Genomic DNA, 22,308 nt, shown 5'->3' on the forward strand with positions numbered 1-22,308 from the left:
TGCGTGATAATGTCGAATTTTGTTTGATAAAAAGGATTACTGAACCCGGAACACTATTTTACCACATGCAGCCACATGGTGCAGTGGAAGCTAATCAACATTGTCGGGTTATTCACGATGCAAGGTTGGCGATATCTGCTGCGAAGGCGCAGGGACGCAAGAATTTTCAACACAACAGACTGTGACAGTATGCAAGATCTAGATGAGAACCCTTATGCAACGGCTGCGGATGGTTTTGCAAGCCAGGATACGTTGGAAGTGACGCAACGAACAATGTCGTTTTCCCTCTCCCACTGGGAGTAACCTCCAGGAATAATGAGGGGCTTGACGCAACTACTACTGTCTATTACTCCTCTGTACCACCAGGTACTGAAGGGAACTCGTCTAAAGCTCCCGATGTTTACGCGCAAGTTCATACGGAGAAGAAATTGACTGAAGTTTACAGTGAAGTTAAAAAGAAAAAAACTAAAAAGTTAGGTTAATCCGATGCCATCATCAGGTCATTAATTTGTTTTCTTATGTTCAAATTTTGCAGGATAAAAATGTTTGATAAAAGCGTATCGTGTCTTCATCATAGTATTGGTCATTTTACTATTCAACTGTTTCTGCACTTTTTTTGCTATATTCTATATGACTTATTATTTCGGTTCCTTAGAATTGTTGTTTTGAAAAAACATGAGCAAAATGTGATCAGAAACTTTAATAATCGGAAAACAACTCAATAAAATACCTTTTACTGTTGGTTTTCTAACAATAAGTGTAGTGATGCAACGATTTGCGCACTAGGTGGCGCTTCACATTTTCAGTGCTAATTGTAAGTCGAAAACTTTGACTTCCTCTTGTTATAAACGTTCTCTTCTTCCAAACCATATGTACATTACAATTTATTCTTACCAAGTGCGGTTTATCGGAACGCAACGCAGGTACGATAATTTTTCTCTGGTTACACAGCAGTTGACGTGAAAAGCATGCACAACAGAATACCTGACATTGAACTTAAAAAGCGAACGATAGAAAGGAAATGATCAAACCAGCGGAGTGAGAACAGCATTTGAAATGCGACCGTCATTCGACCGAACAGCGACCGTCGCTAGTGACGTAACATTATGGTTATTTTACACACAGTAATGATAATAATTATCAAACCCTACCGGTGACGAAATACAACTATGTTTGCTGTTTACGATCTTGTTACGTCCGATGCTAATCTACATGGTTTCATCAGTGACCATGCATATTCTTATTTTTATGTTTGTTGTTCATGTGTGTAGCAGTTTATGGGGAAAAATAAAAATGGCCATCAGCATAGTGATACGCGAAACAGTAATCACATGTTCGAATTTGTCCCAATGCCACTTCAGTTACTGATTACTGAATTCTCACCGAGGTTTGTGAGCCATAGGAAACAAAGGTTCAGCTTGGAAATCAACAACAACACTAAGAGGATTATGCAAACATTTCCATTCAAACAGCGAAAAACATTAAAATTCAAGTTCTTGATTGGTTTAAAAACATGTACAGTGACTTTGATTGCAATAAAACACAAGACTGTAACCAAAGAAGTGAGGACAATAACAGCGATAATATATTGTAAAGTCCTGGAAATGTTCGGCTTTTTCACTTCACTGTAAACTTCAATCACTTTCTTCTCCTTATGAACTTGCGCGTAAACATCGGGAGGTTAAGAAGTGCTTGCGTTGGCGGTAAGAGGTGCGGAACGTACGGTGATCCCTTCATCAGGCCAAAAATTATTGCGTGTAGGCGTAGCTGGAGCAATATAGCTGTAGGTATGTCCATTTCAACTGTCTGTGGGCGCCGCCGATACTTCCTGGATGTTTGCGTAGGTGGGGTCCTCCCGGTTTTGCATGTTGATGTACACACTTTCCACATTTACCTGTTGTTGTTGGTGCTGTTGTTGCCTACGACGCAAGAACTCCACCAAAGCCAACACAGCAATGATGATCACGACCCCAATAAAAACAATCCCGGCAGTCATTCCTACAACAGAAGATAAAGCTACTGAGCTGCTGTGATTTGGCAAACCGGATGAGCTGCCGACTTTTGGCCGAGATATTTCGCTGCTAGTTGTTTTCAAAACTGTTATGCTGCTGGTTTTCGGGAGAGTGTTTTTGCTTGTAGTTTTTGATGAGGAAGTTGTGCTGGTTACTATACCCCATGTGTGACTTGATGACTGTTTGTGTGGCTTGTAACAAAGAAATGCTAGTCGTTCACTTGCATCTCCCAACAAAATACCTTTTGCATTTCGACCTATTTCACCGTAATCCTCCTTTATTCTTGTTGCTCTATCAAGTATAATTCTTTGCCCTTCTGCAACACATTGAAATTTTTCTCCAGTGATCCAAAAAGCATCAACGTCACTTCCTTTGTCAGTTAATCCAATGCGGTAATAGTTTCTTCCACATTGATGCGCGGGTGGAAAAAAATCCACTGCATCTTTAAACTTCTCACTTGTGTTTAAAACTGCCAACCTTGCACCGTGAACATCCTGGCAATGTTGATCTGCATCACTCGCATTCAAAGGCTGTTGGTGGTAAAACAAAATGCCGTGGGTCGTATTTCTTGTTTGTAAGCATTTATCAACATCCATTCTACTGTTTCGATAAACAATAATAACAGAAACTATGCAAAAAACACTTCTTTGTTCAATTCATGTAAAAATGCAATACTCAATATTTTCTTGACTATTGTTTTTTCAGATCTCAAACAACTTTCTGCAAAACCTACCTTGATTTAAAACCCATTTTTCGAACATTGAATCACACGGGAATGCAAAGTTTGGAATTACGTCAACGCCGATATCCCTTTCATTTAAACCCAACAGAAAGCAAACCGACCCTTCCAAGTAAGTTAAACAACTGTGGATCAAACAGCTTCCTTCTCTTTGAGCTGGATTTTCGCCACAGTTATCACAGCAATACCTGCACTAAAACAGAAACAATAGCAGGGTTTCATAATAGTGACGTAAAGTTATTATGAGAAGTTTAACATTCTAAAGAATTAGCGAAAGAAGCTTAAATGAAAAATCGGGATTTTTCTAAGTCACTTGTGTCATACCACGAGGCATGCAAGAGTAAGTTAAATCAAAATAATATACTACGCATAAACAATACATTTGTCTAAAACAAAGTCTTTTAAAAGGAATCAGTTTATCTGTAGTGGTAAGACATGAGTGACCTTTAGTAACCGCAACAGACTGTTTCGTTACGAGGCGGTTTAAGTCTCTTCTTTAAGTACGATCATTCTTCAAGCAGGACATTATTGCTTGTAGACCCAGCTGCAGCAGCAAATCTGTAAGCAGGTTCGTTTCCACTTTTTGTGGGCGCCGATTCTTCCTGGTTGGTTGCGTAAGTATTGTCACCATGGTTTCGCATGCTGATGAATACACTTTCTATATTTGGCAGTTGTTAATGCTGCCGAATGTTTTCCGAATAAAAACGCCACCAACGTCAACGCCAGCAATGATGATCACGATTTCAACAACAATATCAGACAAGGTTGTTTAATGTTAGTCGTAAAGCTTGACTAACTTTTATTATGAACGGTCTTCCAAATTATATTTACAATACAATTTATTCTTACTAAGTGCGGTTTATCGGAACGCAATGCAGGTACGATAAATTTTCTCTGGTTACACAGCAGTTGAGGTGACAAGCATGCACAACAGAATACCTAACATTGAACTTACAAAGCGAACGAAAGAAAAGAAATGATCAAACCAGCGGAGTGTGAACAGCATTTGAAAACACTTCACTGTGTTCACAGTAGCGTTGACACGACCGTCGCTAGTGACGTAACATTATGGTTATTTTACACACAGTTATAATAATAATTATCAAACCCTTGCGGTGACGAAATACAACTATGTTTGCTGTTTGCCATCTTGTTACGTCCGATGCTAATCTACATGGTTTCATCAGTGACCATGCATATTCTTATTTTTATGTTTGTTGTTCATGTGTGTAGCAGTTTATGGGGAAAAACAAAAATGGCCATCAGCATAGTGATACGCGGAACAGTAATCACATGTTCGAATTTGTCCCAATGCCACTTCAGTTACTAATGACTGAATTCGCACAGAGGTATGTGAGCAATAGGAAACAAAGTTTCAGCTTGGAAATCAACAACTACACTAAGAGGATTATGCAAACATTCCCATTCAAAATGCGGAAAACATTAAAATTCAAGTTCTTAATTGGCATTAAAACATGTACAGTGACTTTGATTGAAATAAAACACAAGACTATAACCAAAGAAGTGAGGACAATAACAGCGATAATATATTGTATAGTCCTGGAAATGTTTTGACTGCCAATATTAAGTTGTTGAATCGCCTCGTTTCGGCTTTTTCACTTCACTGTAAACTTCAATCACTTTCTTCTCCTTATGAACTTGCGCGTAAACATCGGGATCTTTAGAAGTGCTTGTGTGAGCGGCAAGAGGTGCTGCAGAAAGTACGTTGATCTCCTCATCAGGCCAGAAATTATTGCTTGTAGACCCCGCTGGAGCAGCAAAGCTGTAAGTAGGTTCGTTTCCACTGTCTGTGGGCGCGGCCGATTCCTCCTGGATGGTTGCGTAAGTATCGTCACCCCGGATTTGCATGTTGTTGAATGCACTTTCTACATTTGCCTGTTTGTGCTGTTGTTGCCTTCGACACAAGAATGCCACCAAAGCCAACAAAGCAATAATGATCACGACCCCAATAACTACAATCCCAGCAGTCATTCCTACAGCAGAAGATGAAGCTACTGTGCTGCTGTGATTTGGCAAACCGGTTGTGCTGCCGACTTTTGGCCGAGATATTTCGCTGCTAGTTGTTTTTAAAACTGTTATGCTGCTGGTTTTCGGGTGAGTGTTTTTGCTTGTAGTTTTTGATGAGGAAGTTGTGCTGGTTACTATACCCCATGTGTGACTTGATGACTGTTTGTGTGGCTTGTAACAAAGAAATGCTAGTCGTTCACTTGCATCTCCCAACAAAATACCTTTGACATTTCGACCTATTTCGCCGTAATCCTCCTTTCCGCTTGTTGCTCTATTAAGTTTAATATTTGGCCCTTCTGCAACACGTTTAAAATTTTCTCCACTGATCCAAAAAGCATCAACGTCACTTCCTTTGTCAGTTAATCCAATGCGGTAATAATTTCTTCCACATGGTTTCATGGAAGGAATTAAATCCACTGCATCTTTAAACTTCTCACTTGTGTTTAAAATTGCTAACCTCGCACCGTGAACATCCTGGCAATGTTGATCTGCATCACTCGCATTCAGTTGCTCGGTGTGGTAAAACAAAATTCCGTGGGTCGTATTTCTTGTTTGTAAGCATTTATCAACATCCATTCTACTGTTTCGATGAACCATAATTACAGAAACTATGCACAAAAACGTTTATTTATTTAATTCATGTAAAAATGCAATACTCAATATTTTTTTGACTATAGTTTTTTCAGATCTCAAACCACTTTCTGCAAAACTTCCCTTGATTTGAAACCTTTTTTCAAACATTGAATCACACGGGAATGCAAAGTTTGGAATTACGTCAACGCCGATTTCCCTTTCATTTAAACCCAACAGAAAGCAAACAACTGTGGATCAAACAGCTTCCTTATCTTTGAGCTGGATTTTCGCCACAGTAATCCCAATACCTGCATGCACTGAAACAGAAACAATAGCAGGGTTTCATAATAATGACGTAAAGTTATTGTGAGAAGCTCAACATTCTAAAGAATTAGCGAAAGTGACTTAAAATGAAAAATCGGGGTTATTCTAGGTCACTTGTGTCATACCACGAGGCTTGCAAGAGTAAGTTAAATCAAAATAATATACTACGCATAAACAATACATTTGTCTAAAACAAAGTCTTTTGAAAGGAGTCGGTTTATCTGTAGTGGTAAGACATGAGTGACCTTTAGTAACCGCGACAGACTGTTTCGTTACGAGGCAGTTCGAGTCTCTTCTTTAAGAAGGATAATTCTTCAAGCAGGAGATTATTGCTTGTAGACCCAGCTGCAGCAGCAAATCTGTAAGTAGGTTCATTTCCACTGTCTGTGGGCGCCGATTCTTCCTGGTTGGTTGCGTAAGTATTGTCACCATGGTTTCGCATGCTGATGAATACACTTTCTATAATTGGCTGTTGTTTATGCTGCCGACTGTTTCCGCATAAAAACGCCACCAACGTCAACGCCAGCAATGATTATCACGATTTCAACAACAACAATATCAGACAATGTTGATATGAATTACTCGCATCCACTTGTCTTCGGTGATAAAACAAAACACTATGGGTCGAACTGCTCGGTTCAATGCAACTATCAAGATTCATATTCCACTGTCTCAAGGCACCAACTATGCAGGGACTGTGCATACGAATGTAATTTTATACAAGCCATGTAAATGTGACGCATGCTAGACTGTCACATTTATTGAATACAAGCTTTATTTTCTTGAACTGGAGGTCCACAATGCGAAGGCTTTCCACATCCAAAACACCAAACAACAGCAGATATGCTTAAGTTTCGTATCTAATGTTGAAACGTCAAATTGCGAATTAAAGCAGAAAACGACTTTCACAAATACTCGCGTTAAAAACTGTTGAGAAAAAATACAGAAGAATTTCGCATGACCACCGTATTTTCATTTTACGAATCTAACTTTGAGAAACATAATTCTCGACAGGGAAACCGAAAAGTTGAAAACAACGTCACTTGATTTCGTAAGGTTTACAGGTTTCGCAGCCAAGGCACTGCATCCAAAGATCAGTCACTTTTCCCGACCATGGTAATACTTCTGCGTCACTTGATTTCAATTTGTAAAAATCCTCGTTTTACAACAAAACACAATAAATGTTCTTTTCCCTGAGCACCAACAACTGCTCGGTAATTCTGCCTCAATTCCTCTAGGGTCGCGAAGTGTTGATTAGTAACACGCTTTGTCGCAATCACTTTGGATTAATGTTGTTGTTATGTTTGTGCGTCTGATTATCGTTCTTTCTTGATCCATTTTCGTAATTTTTGTGCGTTTACATTTTCGTAAGGTTTTTAGTACACTTTTTTTGAGTAAACTGCATCAACACCTTGTCACCAATGTTTACTCTTGACAAATTTGTTTCTGTAATCTATGCAAGAAACGAACGCATACAACTTTGGTATGTTCATTTTTTACTTTAAACTCTGTTTAAAATCACTTGCGTATTTTTTAGATAACTACTACATGTAAAGTTGGAATGTTTGCGTGGCATTGGAATATTTCTTTTAATTTTGGAAAATATTGACATTTTACTGATCTTAATCTAAACAGGTGAGTCGCGAAGACATCGAAATCAGAACAATTTTGTGTTCTGTTCCGTTTGCGGATTCTTGATAATGTTTTCCGATAAATTTTAAATTTACTTTGAAAATTTGTATTTTTCGGGCAAAATGCGCATGAAAGATGAGTGGTGTAACCGGTGCAATGTAACTACGGGCCCCTGTCTGTCTTTAGGGCCCAAGAATAGCAAATAGGGACCCACAAACACAATTATTGGCTTTGAAACTGAGGAATTTCTGTAGTATAAAGGTTGGACTTCACCAAAAATGTTTTCGCACCAGCAATGCAAATATGCGAAATTGTTGCTTCGAAAACTGATGTCGGGGATTCTCACCTACAGGTTTGTGAGCAGCATGAAGTGAAAATGTGTCGCAAGGTCAATAAAAGACATAAATACTAGGGGAGATATGTATTGGCTTGTTTAAATGCAATCACTTCCAAACAAATCAAACAAAGAAAACATTTAAATTCCAGTGATTAATTTGCATGAAAACATGTACAGTGGTTTTTAGTTAAACAATATACACAAGACTAACTACAGAAATGACGACAAGAACAGTGGAATACATTATATTATCCGAAGAAAACCTTAATTAAGAATATTAAGTTGTTGAATCGCCTCGTTTCGGCTTTTTCACTTCACTGTAAACTTCAATTACTTTCTTCTCCTTATGAACTTGCGCGTAAACATCGGGAGCTTTAGACGAGTTTTCTTCAGTACCTGGAGGTACCGAGGAGTAATATACATTAGTAGTTGCGTCAAGCCCACTACTGCCGCCTGTACCGACCGCAAGTTGCGGCGGATTAACAGCACTGTAAGTTGCGTCATTTCCTGTGTCACAAGCAGTTACTGCTGAACTTTCAGCAATGGTTGCATACGTGTTTGTGTCATCCACGTTTCGCACATCGTTACTTACTGTTGTTACCTGTTTGGCTTGGCGGCGATTTCGCTTCAATAAATACACAACCAAGGCAATCAACGCAATTGCCAGCAATATTGCCAAGATTGTTAATCCAGCCAACATTCCTGTGTTAGTGGCGACCCCTGCTGAAACACCAGAGGCAGTCGTAGACGAGCCGATAGGTTTCGATGATTTTGTTGCAATTTGTGGAATTTGATTTCTACCATCGATGTTTGGAGACTGTTTGTGTGGCTTGTAACAAAGAAATGAACGTCGTTCACTTGCAGCCCCAAACCAAATATCTTGTTTATTTCGAGCTATTTCGCCGTAATCCTCCTTTCCGCTTGTTGCTCCATCAAGTATAATTCTTTGCCCTTCTGCAACACGTTGAAAATTTTCTCCAGTAATCCAAAAAGCATCAACGTTACTTCCTTTGTCAGTTAATCCAATGCGGTAATAATTTCTTCCACATGGTTCCACGGATGGAAAAAAATCCACTGCATCTTTAAACTTCTCACTGGTGTTTAAAACTGCCAACCTTGCACCGTGAACATCCTGGCAATGTTGATCTGCATTACTCGCATTCAACATATGTCGGTGATAAAACAAAATTCCGTGGGTCCTGTTCCTTGTTTGCATGCAGTATTCCAAACCAACAACCATTTTATTGTTTGGTATAATCACTCTTTGATCCAAAATATTTTCATCCACTAGTAACCCCTGCACATAAGACTGCCAAAACCAAATCACTTATGTAAGGCTGGGCATCCGCTGGTAAGTTTCTTGCCTTACACAGCTCAACGTTACGTCGTTACGTCATCCTAAGGGTGTTTCACGCTCATGAATGATACCGGCTGCAGATCGATCAAAGTACGAGTGAGGTGGGACTGCCCGAATAAGGAAATATGAATTAATTTCAATTTTATCACAGTGTGTATTTAACGCAACCTGGTCTAATTTTGACATAAGTTTGGATTTTTTTGAAGGGGTAAAAAGTGATCAACATGTGACAGTCAAATTACTCATAAGCCTTGTGACCAAATACTTCCTTAAAGTGATATATGCAAAGACCCAACGATAATTTCCTTTTCTCTATCAAAGGAAATAACCTGTAGTAACCTCTTCCATGACGTAGTGTTGCGATACATGGTACAGTGCACCGTTACCATGGTTACAAACTTAGCCTCCTTCATTGTTGTGCTGTATATGCAGCTGTAGCTCGGATACAATTTATGTAAACAAAGGACGTGAATGTTTTTGTTTATTAACGAATGTTTATAGGCAGCAATAAGCCGAAGGACAGAGGAATTTAAGTCTTATTTAACTTTACAAATATGAACACTAAATAAAAAATAAATAAAAGGACACATTTGCTTACAATCCCATATTACTGCATTAATTGTGGTGAAAATTTTGATGCAGCGAATGTGCTACTTGCTCATGAATGCAAAGCATATGCAGGCAAAATCCTATCGTCTTGTAATAAAGGTGGTGCTTGATGAAGATATGGAGTTACATGAGGATGTGATTGATCTGGAAGATGTACTTAACACCACAATGCTTCTCAGGAAGTTTGACGGCCGAGGCAGGAAACCACGTATAGTCACTCCACGCGTTATAGTTTTTCGACAGAGGTTTGCCTTTGTTAAACATAGTGGTTATAAGGGACGTCGTTTATGCTTGTGTCAATTGTGAAGCGCGGTATTTAGAACTTGGTAACAAAAAATAAACAATTGTTTATTGACAAGCGTTTGTGTAAACAATGAAAATGGCAAAAACCTGTTCATGGAATGAAAAAAAGTTTAAATAATATCGTGTTACTTTACACTTAAGCATCACTTGTAATGATCCGACTTATATTTTGATATACACCTTTGTTTTAAACTTCAATTAGGGCTGTGGAGTGTGTACATTCTGAATGTCACAGGACATCCACGCAATACAACCGCAACTTGAAGCAGATTAAATCATTTACACATTTACACGAGTTTATTTTGGTTAATCTTCTTTAACTTTTGCTTGTTGTAAGGATGTCATTTATCTACATCTATTTACAATGTCGAGCATTTCAGCTCAAGCGGTATAAATTTTAGTTTGGCCACACCGGGGTTTGAACTTAGGACATCCTGGGCACGAATCTCGATCAGGTTTTCATCTAGATATATGGGTCGGGCGCTTGAACGATGTTAACAATCACCCGCCCAACCACCCGCCCACTTTGTTATTCCCACTGTGTTTTTGGAGTTTCGCCACCCCATCTAGCGGTGGAAGCGAAATGGGATATTTTAATCCTGCTTATGGACAGACTATATCATACAAAGCAAAAGAGAAATCCTAAATTGGTGATCAAAGACAAAAATATCGATAAACTTTGTTTATTTTGCCGATGAAAGAAATGCCCACATTTTACTCGTCTTCATCTAAAAAGTCATCTTCATCGTCCATTGCTTCAACTGCGTCTATTCCAAAAGTAAAAAAATGTGTTGAATGTGAAAACAACCATAGCCAAAAGGGTCGAAAACTTTTGGTATCTCGAAGGAAAGTATTATAAACTGTAAACATGCAAGTCAAGCATTTGCTATCGGTTAGTTGCTGCCGTAAAATTAAGACGTTTGTGTAAAGGTTGTTTGACAACAAGCAGCATGTGACAGTTTAGACTCTAATCAACTGGTTAACCCAAAAGACTGAAGCATACACACAAAACTACAGAAACATGGCACTAAATATATTTAAATATAGAATATATGAAAGTTGAATTAAAGGCTGTAAAGTTTTCTTGATGATTTGTCTGCTTACCTTCATCTCCCTTTCGGTATTTTCGTCTCCATATTCTTCTCCACACCCTTCTATTCCACCACCTTCTGCGAATCCAGCAACGTCTACTGCGACAGTAGTAGCGTAAGGACTCGGCTGAGTCTGAAGCAAGAAGGACGAGTCCCAGAAGAAGAACGATCAACAACAGTTTGTTCATCTGCAAAAAACGACCATGTAGAAAAACTTTACATCACAATAAGTAAGTTGCTTACCTTATCCTTTGCGTTGCGAGTTCCACAATGCAAAATGATGATTTTCAGACTTTAAGGTTTCTGGTTATATAGAGTTGAAAAACATATGTTGCCGGTGATCGTGTTTCTCTTGATAACCGTTGTTAGACGAGTCTTCCTTCCCAAATAAAAACTCGTAGTCACTCCACGCGCATCCTTCATTTAGCGCGGATAATTTTGCGAAAGTTATTTTTGCAGCTGCATTTGCTGCATCAGGCAATATTAAATAATTCTTTGCACAAGATATGTTAAATTAGTTTAGGGGTTTATTGGTTTAATGTTTCAAAATGTTTTGCAGTATATACAGAAATAAAGAACAGAAATACGCCTACAAATCAATACAATTGTAATTCCTCTCCACAAACAAATTAGCTGATAATAGAGAATTTGAGCAGGCAGAATTAAAAGTACATTTACGAAAGGTTGTGTAAAGCTGATTTTATCGTAATGCAAATTAAAATACTTTCCAAAAATAACTCCACTTTTTGCTCTGAGGCATCGGAATTCACGTTTTGGCGATTATCCTGTTTACGATGTATCAGGCAACATATGACACAGCGTCGACCAATCAGGAAGTTAGGTGGAAACACGTGACAAGTTCCTGAGATTTTCAGGCGCAAGAAATCCCAACACAAATCTCATTAGGGACCGTATGGAAACTGTTGGTGGTTGAGACGATTAACAAACAAGCTTAATCATATTTGTGTTATACGTATATTGTCAGAAGGCTCTTGTAAAAAACCAAAGTTTTTTTTGTATGTGAGATATTTTGTGATGTGATGAATATACTTCAAACAAATAACGTACAATTGTGGATAGGAAACCAAAAACTGACATAAAATTTTGTTGAAGTGCTGGATATACGTTTTGCATGCACATGTACACGATGACATGTATTTGCCGTCAATTTCTGACAATTAAAACAATTAAAAACTATGCTTGTGCCGATTTTTTTTTTAAAAAAAAACGTCCATATGATATTCTTTCTATTTATTTGAGGAAAACTGCACATATTCGTCTCGATATCAAATAATGTAGATGTTCGTATTTCAGAATTGTGATTTCATGAACATCTTTCTGATCATTGTCTGTTTGAAATCATCCCGAAATGAAAAATAGTTAAAATTACACAGTTAAGGTTTTTTAGTTCCATGCTTAATTCATCACATGTTACCGGTTCGTCGACTTTAACTCTGGTATTCATCAATATCTAACATTTCTTCAAGAATCACTATAGCGTAAAAATTTATCGTGAGTAAGTGTGTGATCACGTGGGTGAACAATTTGTAAACCAAATCCACTCAGCACATACAGTAGGTGGTTGTGCAAGTCCCAAACAATCTAGATTTTGGGGGTTTAATAATTTATTTTATGTTTTTTGAAACACTTTGTATAGAACGTGTACGATTTTTTGCAGTGTACGGTTGATCAAAGTCGCAATACAAAACATATTTTATCAAGGTGGTAGTAGTTTAATAACGTAGCCATCGCGGAATTTTGTTGGGGGTTATGAATTTTAAGCGATTGAAAGTATTAAAATTAAGGTTTCCTTGTATTGTTGATTGGTCTCCACCAAACCAATTAGCTCTCCAAATGGACAAGTGATTTGGCTAACACCGCGGCATCTGAGCATCCGCATAATCGGATGACAGAAAAACAATTCCAAGGAAAATTGAAATCATAATCAGTTTAGCCAAACCTTAAACTCAAAAAATGTTTTAGTCCTGAATACAAACAACAAAAACGTTGTGCACATGACCATAAAACACGCACATATTTTTAACTGAAATTGTTGACAAAGCGTCCAGCTAAAATCGAGTTCTTTACGCCGAAAAATGTTATATTCCTTCCATGGCAACTTACACTGTAGCGTCCTTTTAATTTAACTTGTATACAGTCCTTCATCCTGTAATTCGAGAATTTCTTCCTTCCAACACTGTGTCTCAGCTTTTTACACGACAGCACCAGCCGGGCGTACGTGACGTTTTCGCGTCATAAAATGAACACGTTTAAATCTTAGCCATAAAGTTGGCAATTGTACACGTCATTTGAACTTACGAACACTGTTTTTAGGTGTCAGCATTCCAACTGAACTGCTTGTAGTTAGTAAATAGCGTTATAAAATTTTTCTTCAAAATTGGCGCCATTATTCGACGACATTTTCACCACGTTGTTATATGTATGTGACGAAGTAATATCAGTAAGTTAATAACAAACTCTCGTGTCAGCCAGGAAAAGAAGTGCGGGGAAAAAATTATTTTCTTCATTTGGGAGCCAATATATATTCGCAACTTTTTCCGAAACCTTAACAAAGACGCAAGTTGGATTAGAACCGATGGTTGCAACTGATAATGTTGGACTTGGTTTTAGTTCCAGTCGATAGTTTTAATAATATTATATTAATAATCTTATCAACGAGAATATAAAATATAAGTAATCGTGCACACATGGGCAAGATTTTGTGAAGCGCGGATTCTAAACAATTTTCTCGTTTCTCGCAAACCCCGCATGAAAACTTGACAACAACTTGTTAAAGTGAATATATCACGTGTTTCCCTACCGTTTCCTGATTGGACTCACTCCAATTTGCTTGGAGCTCAAAAACAGGAAAATCGCATCAAAATTACATCCGATGTTTTACATAAACGTGAATTGATCATGAACATCAAGTTTTCTCGATATCCATTTGCGGTTTTCTCGGCCCCAATGACATTTTGCCTTTTGTACAGTTTATTTATTTATGTGGTACTCATTATTCCCCAAACTTAAAAAATACACAAAAACCTAATCACGGCAACAGGGAATAAGTCAAATAGTATCCAACATGTTTGTGTGGAAATATAGACTAATTGACAATACAGTGTATACTGGAAGTAGTGGGAATCAGTTTTTTGGAATTTAATGACCCAAGCGAACCGGCTGTTAACAACCGTGTGTGTAGGCGTATGTTTCACTTTAAGCAAATGTATTTCCTCGGTTTCCCTGACATGCTGCTGATGAGAGAACAGGATGAAAAAATATTTAAATCCCACCACTGTACTTGTATTACGTTCCTTCGCAACTGCTAAATGGGACAGCACCTTGTGTTTCTGCCAGTCGAATGTTTGGTGACGTTATTGCACAAACTATCACATGTTATAGCAAGCGGTGGGCGTGATGTAACTTGGCAACAATTTGCCGCTCAGACCAGAGTAGGTTGAAACTATATGGGAACTTAAGTTTTTATACCACGCGCTCCGATTGGTTGAGGAAGAAGTGGCTTTAACATAGCTGCGATGTCACTTGTTACCCTGAATGCAAACCATTTTTGCACAAAAAATGTTTTTCTTGTCGTATCTATGAATCCAGTATTATGGGCTTACAAGGAATACATCCACATTGTTGGAGCTGTTGAAATCCACAAAGCTATTTTTACGCGGCAATACCAGTAACATTTTATTTCGCAGAGCAGAGCTTTTTGTTTGCAAAAAAACGGCATCAAAATAAACAAAAGTGTCCCCTGCATCTTGCGAGCAGTAAACAAAAACATCCAACGCGCGGGACGCATGTTCCGTTTGTTACCAAGGCAAAATTTCCACATTGCAAAAGTAAAACGATCAGTAACCTAATGACGAACATCCCGTTGAATAGTTCGAGATTGCTGTGAATGTTTTACTTCCTTCATATGACGTCATCCATACATTGTGATTGCAACGTTTCGTTTTCAGGCATTGGTTTGTTTGAGGTGTCGAGGCTAATTTGATTTCTTGAAACTCTTCAAGTGATTTTGTTTGGTGTTGAGTGGCATTCTATAAAAAGCAAATTTTGTGCACAGGGCAGGATAATAAAATGACTTGCCAAATAAATAAAGCAAATGATGAAATTTGTTTGGAAACAAAGTGCACAGAACACGGTGTTCTGTTTTATCACGGAACAAGATTAAATGCAAGAGACGCTGATCAACAATGCCAGGATATTCACGGTACAAGGTTGGCAGTCTTAGACACAAAACAGAAGTTTCTGGACGCAGTGGAATATATTCCTAAATCTAAACCATGTAAACGAACCTATTATCGCATTGGTTTGGTTGAAGACAAAAGTGGGGAAGTATCTTGGCTCAATAATAAAAAATTTGAGAAAATTGATCAAAAACAAAAGATTTTGATGACAAGTGCCACGTCCAAAACCGTAGACTATGGTAAAATTAAAGCTGGGATAGAAGATATTACTTTGGGAAGCCCAGAAGAGAATGTTGCGTATGTATGCTACAAGTCCAACACAACTAGGCAGCAGTTAAGTACACCATCGCCAAACCCGACAAGTTCGAGAAATTTTGCGTCGGCAAACATCACAAATATCATATCTTTAAAATCAACCACACTTGTGACCAGCATTGGGAAAATTCAATCAACCGCAACAGCTATGTCAGGCACAACGACAAGCACAGGAATGTTGGTAGGACTAGTAATACTGGCCACAATCTTAGTCCTTTTTATACTGGCTTTGGTGGTCTACTTATTGAGGAAAAGACTTGGACTTGCCGAACAGTCAGCTGCTCGTAACAATGACAGAATTTATGCAACCATCGAGGAAGCATCAGCACTGGGAGTCGTTGGGAGTGACGCAACACACAACGTCATTTCCCCTCTTCCACTGGCTACCAGGAATAATGAGGGGTTTGACGCAACTACTACTGTCTATTACTCCTCTGTACCTCCAGGCCCCGAAGGGAACTCGTCTAAAGCACCCGATGTTTACGCGCAAGTTCATAAGGAGAAGAAAGTGACTGAAGTTTACAGTGAAGTGAAAAAAAAAACTGAGAGAAACTGAATGATGTTTAAAATAATAAATCAGTAAAAGTTATTTCCGTCTAGTGTATATATTAAGTCATAATTTTGTGTGCATGGTATATGTATCCTACGATGTCCATCTCCAACAAGTAATTAATTTGTAATTAAAGTGTTCAAAATATCGATTTAATTTACTTAATTGTCGTGTATAAATTCAATAAACGGGATGTAAAAAAATGTGTGCATTTTTGCAGAATAGTTTATCTCGAATTTATTCGGTTTGCTGTCAATTAGGTACCAAGTACCAAAGTTTTTTTGTGATGTCTACTACCTACATCGCCTTTGTTAATTTACAACAGTCACAATGTCACCTACAAACTGTTTTTAAGTATTTTCAAAACTTTTGTCCATTGTTCGCCGTGTTCGATGTGTTCGAAGAATGTGGAGATTGTCGTGGAACAACATGGACAAAAGTTCAAAATGGAAAAACTTTGTCATTTGCTAGGTGGAAAAGCACGAAGGTACCAGCTAAGAAAAAAGCAAAAAAAAATAACTCAATGAAAACTATCCAAACATGATACGAAAATAGGAACGCTCATATCGGATTTACTCATAATTCTAAAAATAAACCGAATGGTGCCGAAAACATTGACAAGTTTGTACGGCCAAAACATTTCAAACCGATAATGGCATAAGTTTTTGTGGAAACGTTTCGACTAAGTAAGACATGTCAACGTTTTCAGCACTATGGGCCAGTTCTGTTTATTCTCAGAACAAAACCAAAAATTCTGCATAGTATTTTTTATTTGTGCGAAGACTGTTTCCAGCCTTGCAGCGGGGTTCTCAAAAGACAAATTGCAGAAGCGAACAAAAGCACGAGGCCAGCAAAACGGAAAGACCAGTCATAAGAATGAGTTGCATCTACCACTGCTCCTGTAAATACGAAAGAGTTAAATTACCCAATGAACTGCAGGCAGTAGTGTACACTGTTTCAACTGGAATGATATATAGCACTAGCTGTTAAACTGGCAGGAACAGAATTTTAGACTTTATGGTATTTTTCAGTCTATGCCGATTCATTGATTTGCGAGTTGAAAAACTAGTCTACAAAAAAAAACTAGTTGTTGTTGCTCTTTTTTTAGTAAAAAGCTGGACTCAGTAGTTGTAAAATCACAAAGAAACAACCACGCAGCAAACACCAAAACGAACCTGCAATGAACGGACCCGCAACCATTCCAACACCATTGACGAGAAGCATCCAACTGTACGCAACGACAAAGTTTTCCCTTCCGAGTAATTCAGCAATGCTTGTCTTTATAAACCCACAAGTGTTGCTAAAGAAGCCAGCCACAATCGCTACAGCGAAAAGACCGTAGACGTCCGACCAAAAGGGGCTTAATACTGTTGCCATGCCAACAATGAACTGCGCAAGTTATTTGTCATTTTTGGGAAATAAGAATGGGAAGTGGTTTTTATAAGTACCAGTTCACTGGTGTAGGCCCAGAATGCGTCACATTTGAAGTAAGTGCACATCCAGCCAGTCACGATTCTTCCTACTGCTCCAGCCAAGCCCCATGTTGAAGATAACCAAGCGGAGACACTCGGATCTATACCAAGATCTCTGAAAATGTGACAGTAGAAAAATATTAGACATCATTATATGGATTTGTAATGCGACCCTTTCTATCCCTCAAACTCTCACATGGAAAATTTATAATACGTTGCGAGCTCATTCCAAGCCGTGTAATGAGAAGAGTATTTTAACAAGGCGCTATTACGACATATCCAATGTCCATCCACATCCATAAGAAACAACCTTTCTACTTGGTTGGATTAAATAAGAAAACGTATTTTATTGCGTGGCCAATTTTTGCGACCTAACAGTGTTACAGATAGTTTTCATATGTTTGTTGCAACGATTAAAGTTCGTAATCACCAAGTAGTATCAGAGAAAACAAGCACTTCTATTTCTTACTTTCACACTAAAACGCCATAAGAGAAAAAATAATATGAACCAACCTCCCTCTTTCCACTAAATGCACGATGGGAACAATCATCGCCGACCAACACAAAAAATCTGCAGAAGCCATCAGAAGAAACAAAGGTCGTCGCCACAGTAACATTGAACGTTTAATGAAATTTTGTGTTCTCTCAGGAGTAATATTTGCAGTCTCGTCGGTTTTCTTGACACTGTTTTCTTTATCAACCGCCAAACTTACCCCATTTCCTGCGGATTTCCAAAAATTAAGTGGATGAGCTGAAATTTCATTTTCCGGAATAAAAAACATGGCAAACAGGCAAAGGTTGAACGAATAGCCCCCTGTTAACAGCATGGCACCCTGCGAGCAAAAATAAATTTAAAACTTTTAATTGTGAGATGACAAAACACAAAGAAAATACACGCAAGTAAGAGATAATGATCAGTGGACTGTAGACGGTGGACACTGGTTTTAACCTCTCATTTCAATGCAGGTGGAGACGGGCATGGTCTTTGCAGGCTAACCATGGTGTAACACACTATGGTTAAAAATAAATGGTGAGCATTGAGACTGACTTGCTTGTACATGATTAACTTGACACTGAGCAGAAATATTAGGCTTATTGGTTTCCAATCAGTTTGTTTGGTCATGCTTTGCTCCACGGTACATGATGTCCAGCGGATCAACGTTTAATGCAAAGTACCATAAAGTGAAAAATCTGTTAGCCAGCAAGACCATGCCCGTCATGATCTGCACAGCTGAGACCTGAGAGGTCGAAACTCTGTACGTGGTCTGCAGCTCACAAACAAGTTATTTTTTACAATTATTAAAAATGATGTGAAAGTGATTTTTTACTGCAAAAACGCAGTTTCATTCACAAATGCAGTGACTTCTGCGGTACAGCCCTGTTTTAATGTGCTGTCTGTATCTGCTCAAAACTCAAAAAAAAATGCATACGTACTCTCCATGTAAATCTTTCCACGAGGTACTGCAATAAAATGGAGGTGCAAAAAATTCCAAGACACAATCCACTTCCTGTCACACCTTCCGCCATTGAACGATCCTCAATAAAATATTGATTTAATACAGAACTGAACGAAATCATAGTGAGACCCGTACCGATACCTGGACAATATAAACCAACATATTATCCTCGTCACTATGGATTAACGACTGCTACTAACCAGGCGCAAGTCCGTATGAGATGGCAAGGAAACTAACGCTATTCGAAAAATAGCACAATATATGCCCAAGAAAAAATAATAGTCGGCCCAGTAACCCACATACCCGGCAACCAAGTTTTTCCATAACAACTGCATATATCGGACCTATATAACGAAACGTAGAAGATAAGAAAAAAGTTCAACATACAAATATTGCTGTTACAGCTTCACATCATCATCCAAAGGTTCAATAAAGTATATCTTGGTGAGCTGCAAACAGTTGTGCACACTGTTTCAACTTGTAATGTCCCATTAGTGTCGCTAGTGACGGAGACGGTCTTGTAGGCTTAACTAGACTGAGACTACTCGTGGTACTTTTCAGTCGATTTGTAATTCAATAATCATTATTGCTTCTATATATGATACACATGAAACAAAGCCGATAACACTATTGGTTTAAACCAGTCGTTTGACCATGGTGTGTTGCACGATGGTTCTTCAATGATGGTTTATGCCTATTTTGGTACCGAAAGCTTTGGCGTCGAGACCAAGTTGGAATGAAGAGACCATAGTTCGACACATTGAGCAAACTGTCTGCGGCTCGCTGATCATTTATGGCTAATTTGATTCTATAATTTTTCCAATTAAAGCAAATTGTTCTATACAGGCATATATTTTTTGACTAAACTATTGTAATATTCCGAAATATAAAATCGAATGGCCTTCAATTCCATTAATTCGGGATTTTGCTCATGACGAACTAATCATATAAAGCGTAAATTTTCTCACCCAAACCACATGCGAGAGCCGGAGGCAAACTTCCAACAAGCGACATAATACTTGCCGAAGAATCAAAGGTCCTCAACCACTCCGGATATAAAACTCCCACCGAATAAAGAGTGCCGAAAGATAACCCGTAAGACAGGGTGGCTACAGTCAATGCAACCCACTTAAACCTATTTATTTTAGCCATATTTCGTCTCCAACTTGTTACAGCATTTGTTCTGTACATCACATAAAAGTAAGTATTTATGTTGAACATATTCCTGTACAACTGGTAGTTTGCATGTTTACATTTACTTCGCAGCAAAGCTGCAGACAGGGTGTGTACACGCACTTCGCAGCATTTGTTAAACCGCTAATTAGAATGAAATATATCCACCGCATCCTTTTAACATTTCATAAATTAACAAACATTGTTGGCCCGTAGTTTTAAGCATAGCACTGTGCCCGTACTGCGCGAGCTTCGATAAATTTGTTATAATTCACACTTTAATCGACTTGATATAAGAACCTCTCTCGAAAAACTTCCTAAGACTTGCATTACTAATGTTCATAACTATTAGTTTACTTCACATTCAATGAGTTTTTGTATGGAATCTAGCTCGTTTTTTGTAGCACTTCCGGGATGTGGGTTTCCTGCAGCAAAGTGTAATTACCAACCACAAACAACAGTAAAGCTGTCTTACGCTGCCAATTTATTATGCTTGTACGCTTGTATGCTGTACCATTGCTAATAATGGATTGAGGCAATGCTTGCATAACTTCAGTGCAGCTGATTGCCCGGGGCTCTGAATGCTATTTCTGGTTTCCTTTTAACAAAAACCCAAACTCTCAAAAGGTGCAATTATTCGTGTATTTGCATGTTTTCCGACAACTGTGGTCGGTTGATTTCAGATCGATTGATATTTACGCTGCGTGTAAAAGTGTGTGGAATGAACAAAACATGATAGAAATTGTTTATCACTACATTGCATACATGGGCATCAACTCATCAACCGACCAACAAAACAATGTTAATAAAAAGTCACAATGAGTTTGGATGGCAACTAAACTCATTGCCCCCTACAGAACATTTCTACATCCGCCCCTGGCAGCGACGGATCGATGTGTACGCTCCACAGCAGCGCCATATGGTATCAGCTAGACGCCGTGGAAGTGCAGTCACACCTCATCAATAACCGCTGCTTCAACATGTATTTTAACTTGGTTTGGTGGTTTTTTAGTCTTTGATTTGGAACACAGTGTATGTTTTTGGCAATACAAAAAGGCATGATTTCGGTTCGGGAATGAAAATGGGGTATGGCTGTATTTTCAAGTGTGGGCAAGATAATCTACACTGGATTTCACAACACATGAAGTGAATCATTGCATGAACTTTTCCAAGTAAAAGAGTCTGGTCTGGAACAACTGTGTGCTGATTGCATTTTCTCCATCTACAAGACAACATGGAGGTAAAAGCGGTTTTATAAACTAAATTTAAACGGAATTCTAACAAAACGCTCATAGTTCAGTCTGAAGTGTAGAATGTTTTTTTAAATGTTAAAGTGTTTGTCTTTTTCTTTGTTTTAGATTAACAAGTTGCTTATGGTGGCTCTTATCATGGGACTAGTCGTCCTTTCATCCGTCGAAGCTAACACGTGGGCCGATTTGCCACAGTGGGGAGGAAGCATGTGGAGGTTCTGGATTCCATGGTTTCAGACAAAGCAAGATGGTGAGTTGGTTTACTTCGGAATAAATTTGACTCTCAATTTTCAGCGACATTTCTTTGTCGGAATAGAACTGAATTTAATACAACTTAAACTTAATTTGACGATAAAAAAGCATTTTAGTTTTATGGACTTTTGCGTTTAATAAAATGCTTTTCTTGAAGAAATTTACGATGCAAAGGAAGACACTGAAGAAAGATAGCAATATTACAAAGTTTTGAGTGCCCTGCAGAACTGGTAAGGTTTTTGTCGTTAATATTCCTAATCACCCTTTGGAAACCAAAATAATCGACATTTCATTTTCAGGTGTTGCGAGAAGTTAAACGAAGAACAAACCTGTGTCATTTTGCATATGATTTGATCAATCATGCGTGAAATAAAAAGTGAATAAAATATGTGTGTTTTTTCCGCTTTGTGCAGATCGGGATGTTGCTGCAAGAAACCAATTATGACAAGGCTTCCGACCTGCGTGTCGCAAAGATCCTAAAAAACATTTTATTGTACTATTTCGTTAAGTACGACCCTTTTGAGAATTTTGAAGTCGTTTCATTGCAATCAACTGTTGCCAAAAAATGTCTAAAATATTATAGTCAAGCTTGAGGGGTTGTGAAAAATGTGAACCTGGATCGCGAGCAAAAATGT

General features: G+C 38.3%; 2 protein-coding genes and 2 long non-coding RNA genes across 4 annotated transcripts; 2 read left to right on the forward strand and 2 right to left on the reverse strand.

Moving 5' to 3' along the window:
• Nucleotides 1-10,621: 10,621 nt before the first annotated feature.
• Nucleotides 10,622-11,270, reverse strand: LOC145906855 (uncharacterized). The gene is made up of 3 exons (XR_014402872.1): nt 11,249-11,270; nt 11,019-11,193; nt 10,622-10,681 (listed from the first exon to the last, which is right to left on the reverse strand). It is a non-coding gene; the product is annotated as an uncharacterized LOC145906855 (long non-coding RNA).
• Nucleotides 11,271-15,069: 3,799 nt separating this feature from the next.
• Nucleotides 15,070-16,241, forward strand: LOC145906561 (uncharacterized). Its single transcript, XM_082993995.1, has one exon. The coding sequence runs from the start codon at nt 15,095-15,097 to the stop codon at nt 16,073-16,075; it is 981 nt and encodes a 326-aa protein (XP_082850121.1). The 5' UTR covers nt 15,070-15,094; the 3' UTR covers nt 16,076-16,241.
• A 596-nt stretch (nt 16,242-16,837) lies between these two features.
• LOC145907132 (monocarboxylate transporter 14-like) lies at nt 16,838-20,161 on the reverse strand. The gene is made up of 7 exons (XM_082994566.1): nt 19,967-20,161; nt 19,199-19,342; nt 18,976-19,139; nt 18,055-18,374; nt 17,518-17,656; nt 17,245-17,458; nt 16,838-16,968 (listed from the first exon to the last, which is right to left on the reverse strand). The coding sequence occupies exons 1-7, from the start codon at nt 20,148-20,150 to the stop codon at nt 16,838-16,840; spliced, it is 1,296 nt and encodes a 431-aa protein (XP_082850692.1). The 5' UTR covers nt 20,151-20,161.
• Nucleotides 20,162-21,394: 1,233 nt separating this feature from the next.
• Nucleotides 21,395-21,868, forward strand: LOC145907133 (uncharacterized). The gene is made up of 3 exons (XR_014402876.1): nt 21,395-21,411; nt 21,530-21,671; nt 21,831-21,868. It is a non-coding gene; the product is annotated as an uncharacterized LOC145907133 (long non-coding RNA).
• The last annotated feature ends 440 nt before the right edge of the window (nt 21,869-22,308 follow it).

The sequence above is a fragment of the Ascidia mentula genome, chromosome 6, assembly GCF_947561715.1.
Source record: "Ascidia mentula chromosome 6, kaAscMent1.1, whole genome shotgun sequence".
Lineage (NCBI taxonomy): Eukaryota > Metazoa > Chordata > Ascidiacea > Phlebobranchia > Ascidiidae > Ascidia > Ascidia mentula.

Bases quoted from the DNA above. Each gene is read 5' to 3' on its own strand.
- LOC145906561 (XM_082993995.1), top strand. From the start codon at position 15,095: ATGACTTGCCAAATAAATAAAGCAAATGATGAAATTTGTTTGGAAACA.
- LOC145907132 (XM_082994566.1), bottom strand. From the start codon at position 20,150: ATGGCTAAAATAAATAGGTTTAAGTGGGTTGCATTGACTGTAGCCACC. The intron at 18,375-18,975 runs GTACGTATGCAT...TTTTGCTCGCAG, and splicing joins TGGAAAGATTTACATGGAGA to GGTGCCATGCTGTTAACAGG. The intron at 17,657-18,054 runs GTTGGTTCATAT...TCACATTTTCAG, and splicing joins CATTTAGTGGAAAGAGGGAG to AGATCTTGGTATAGATCCGA.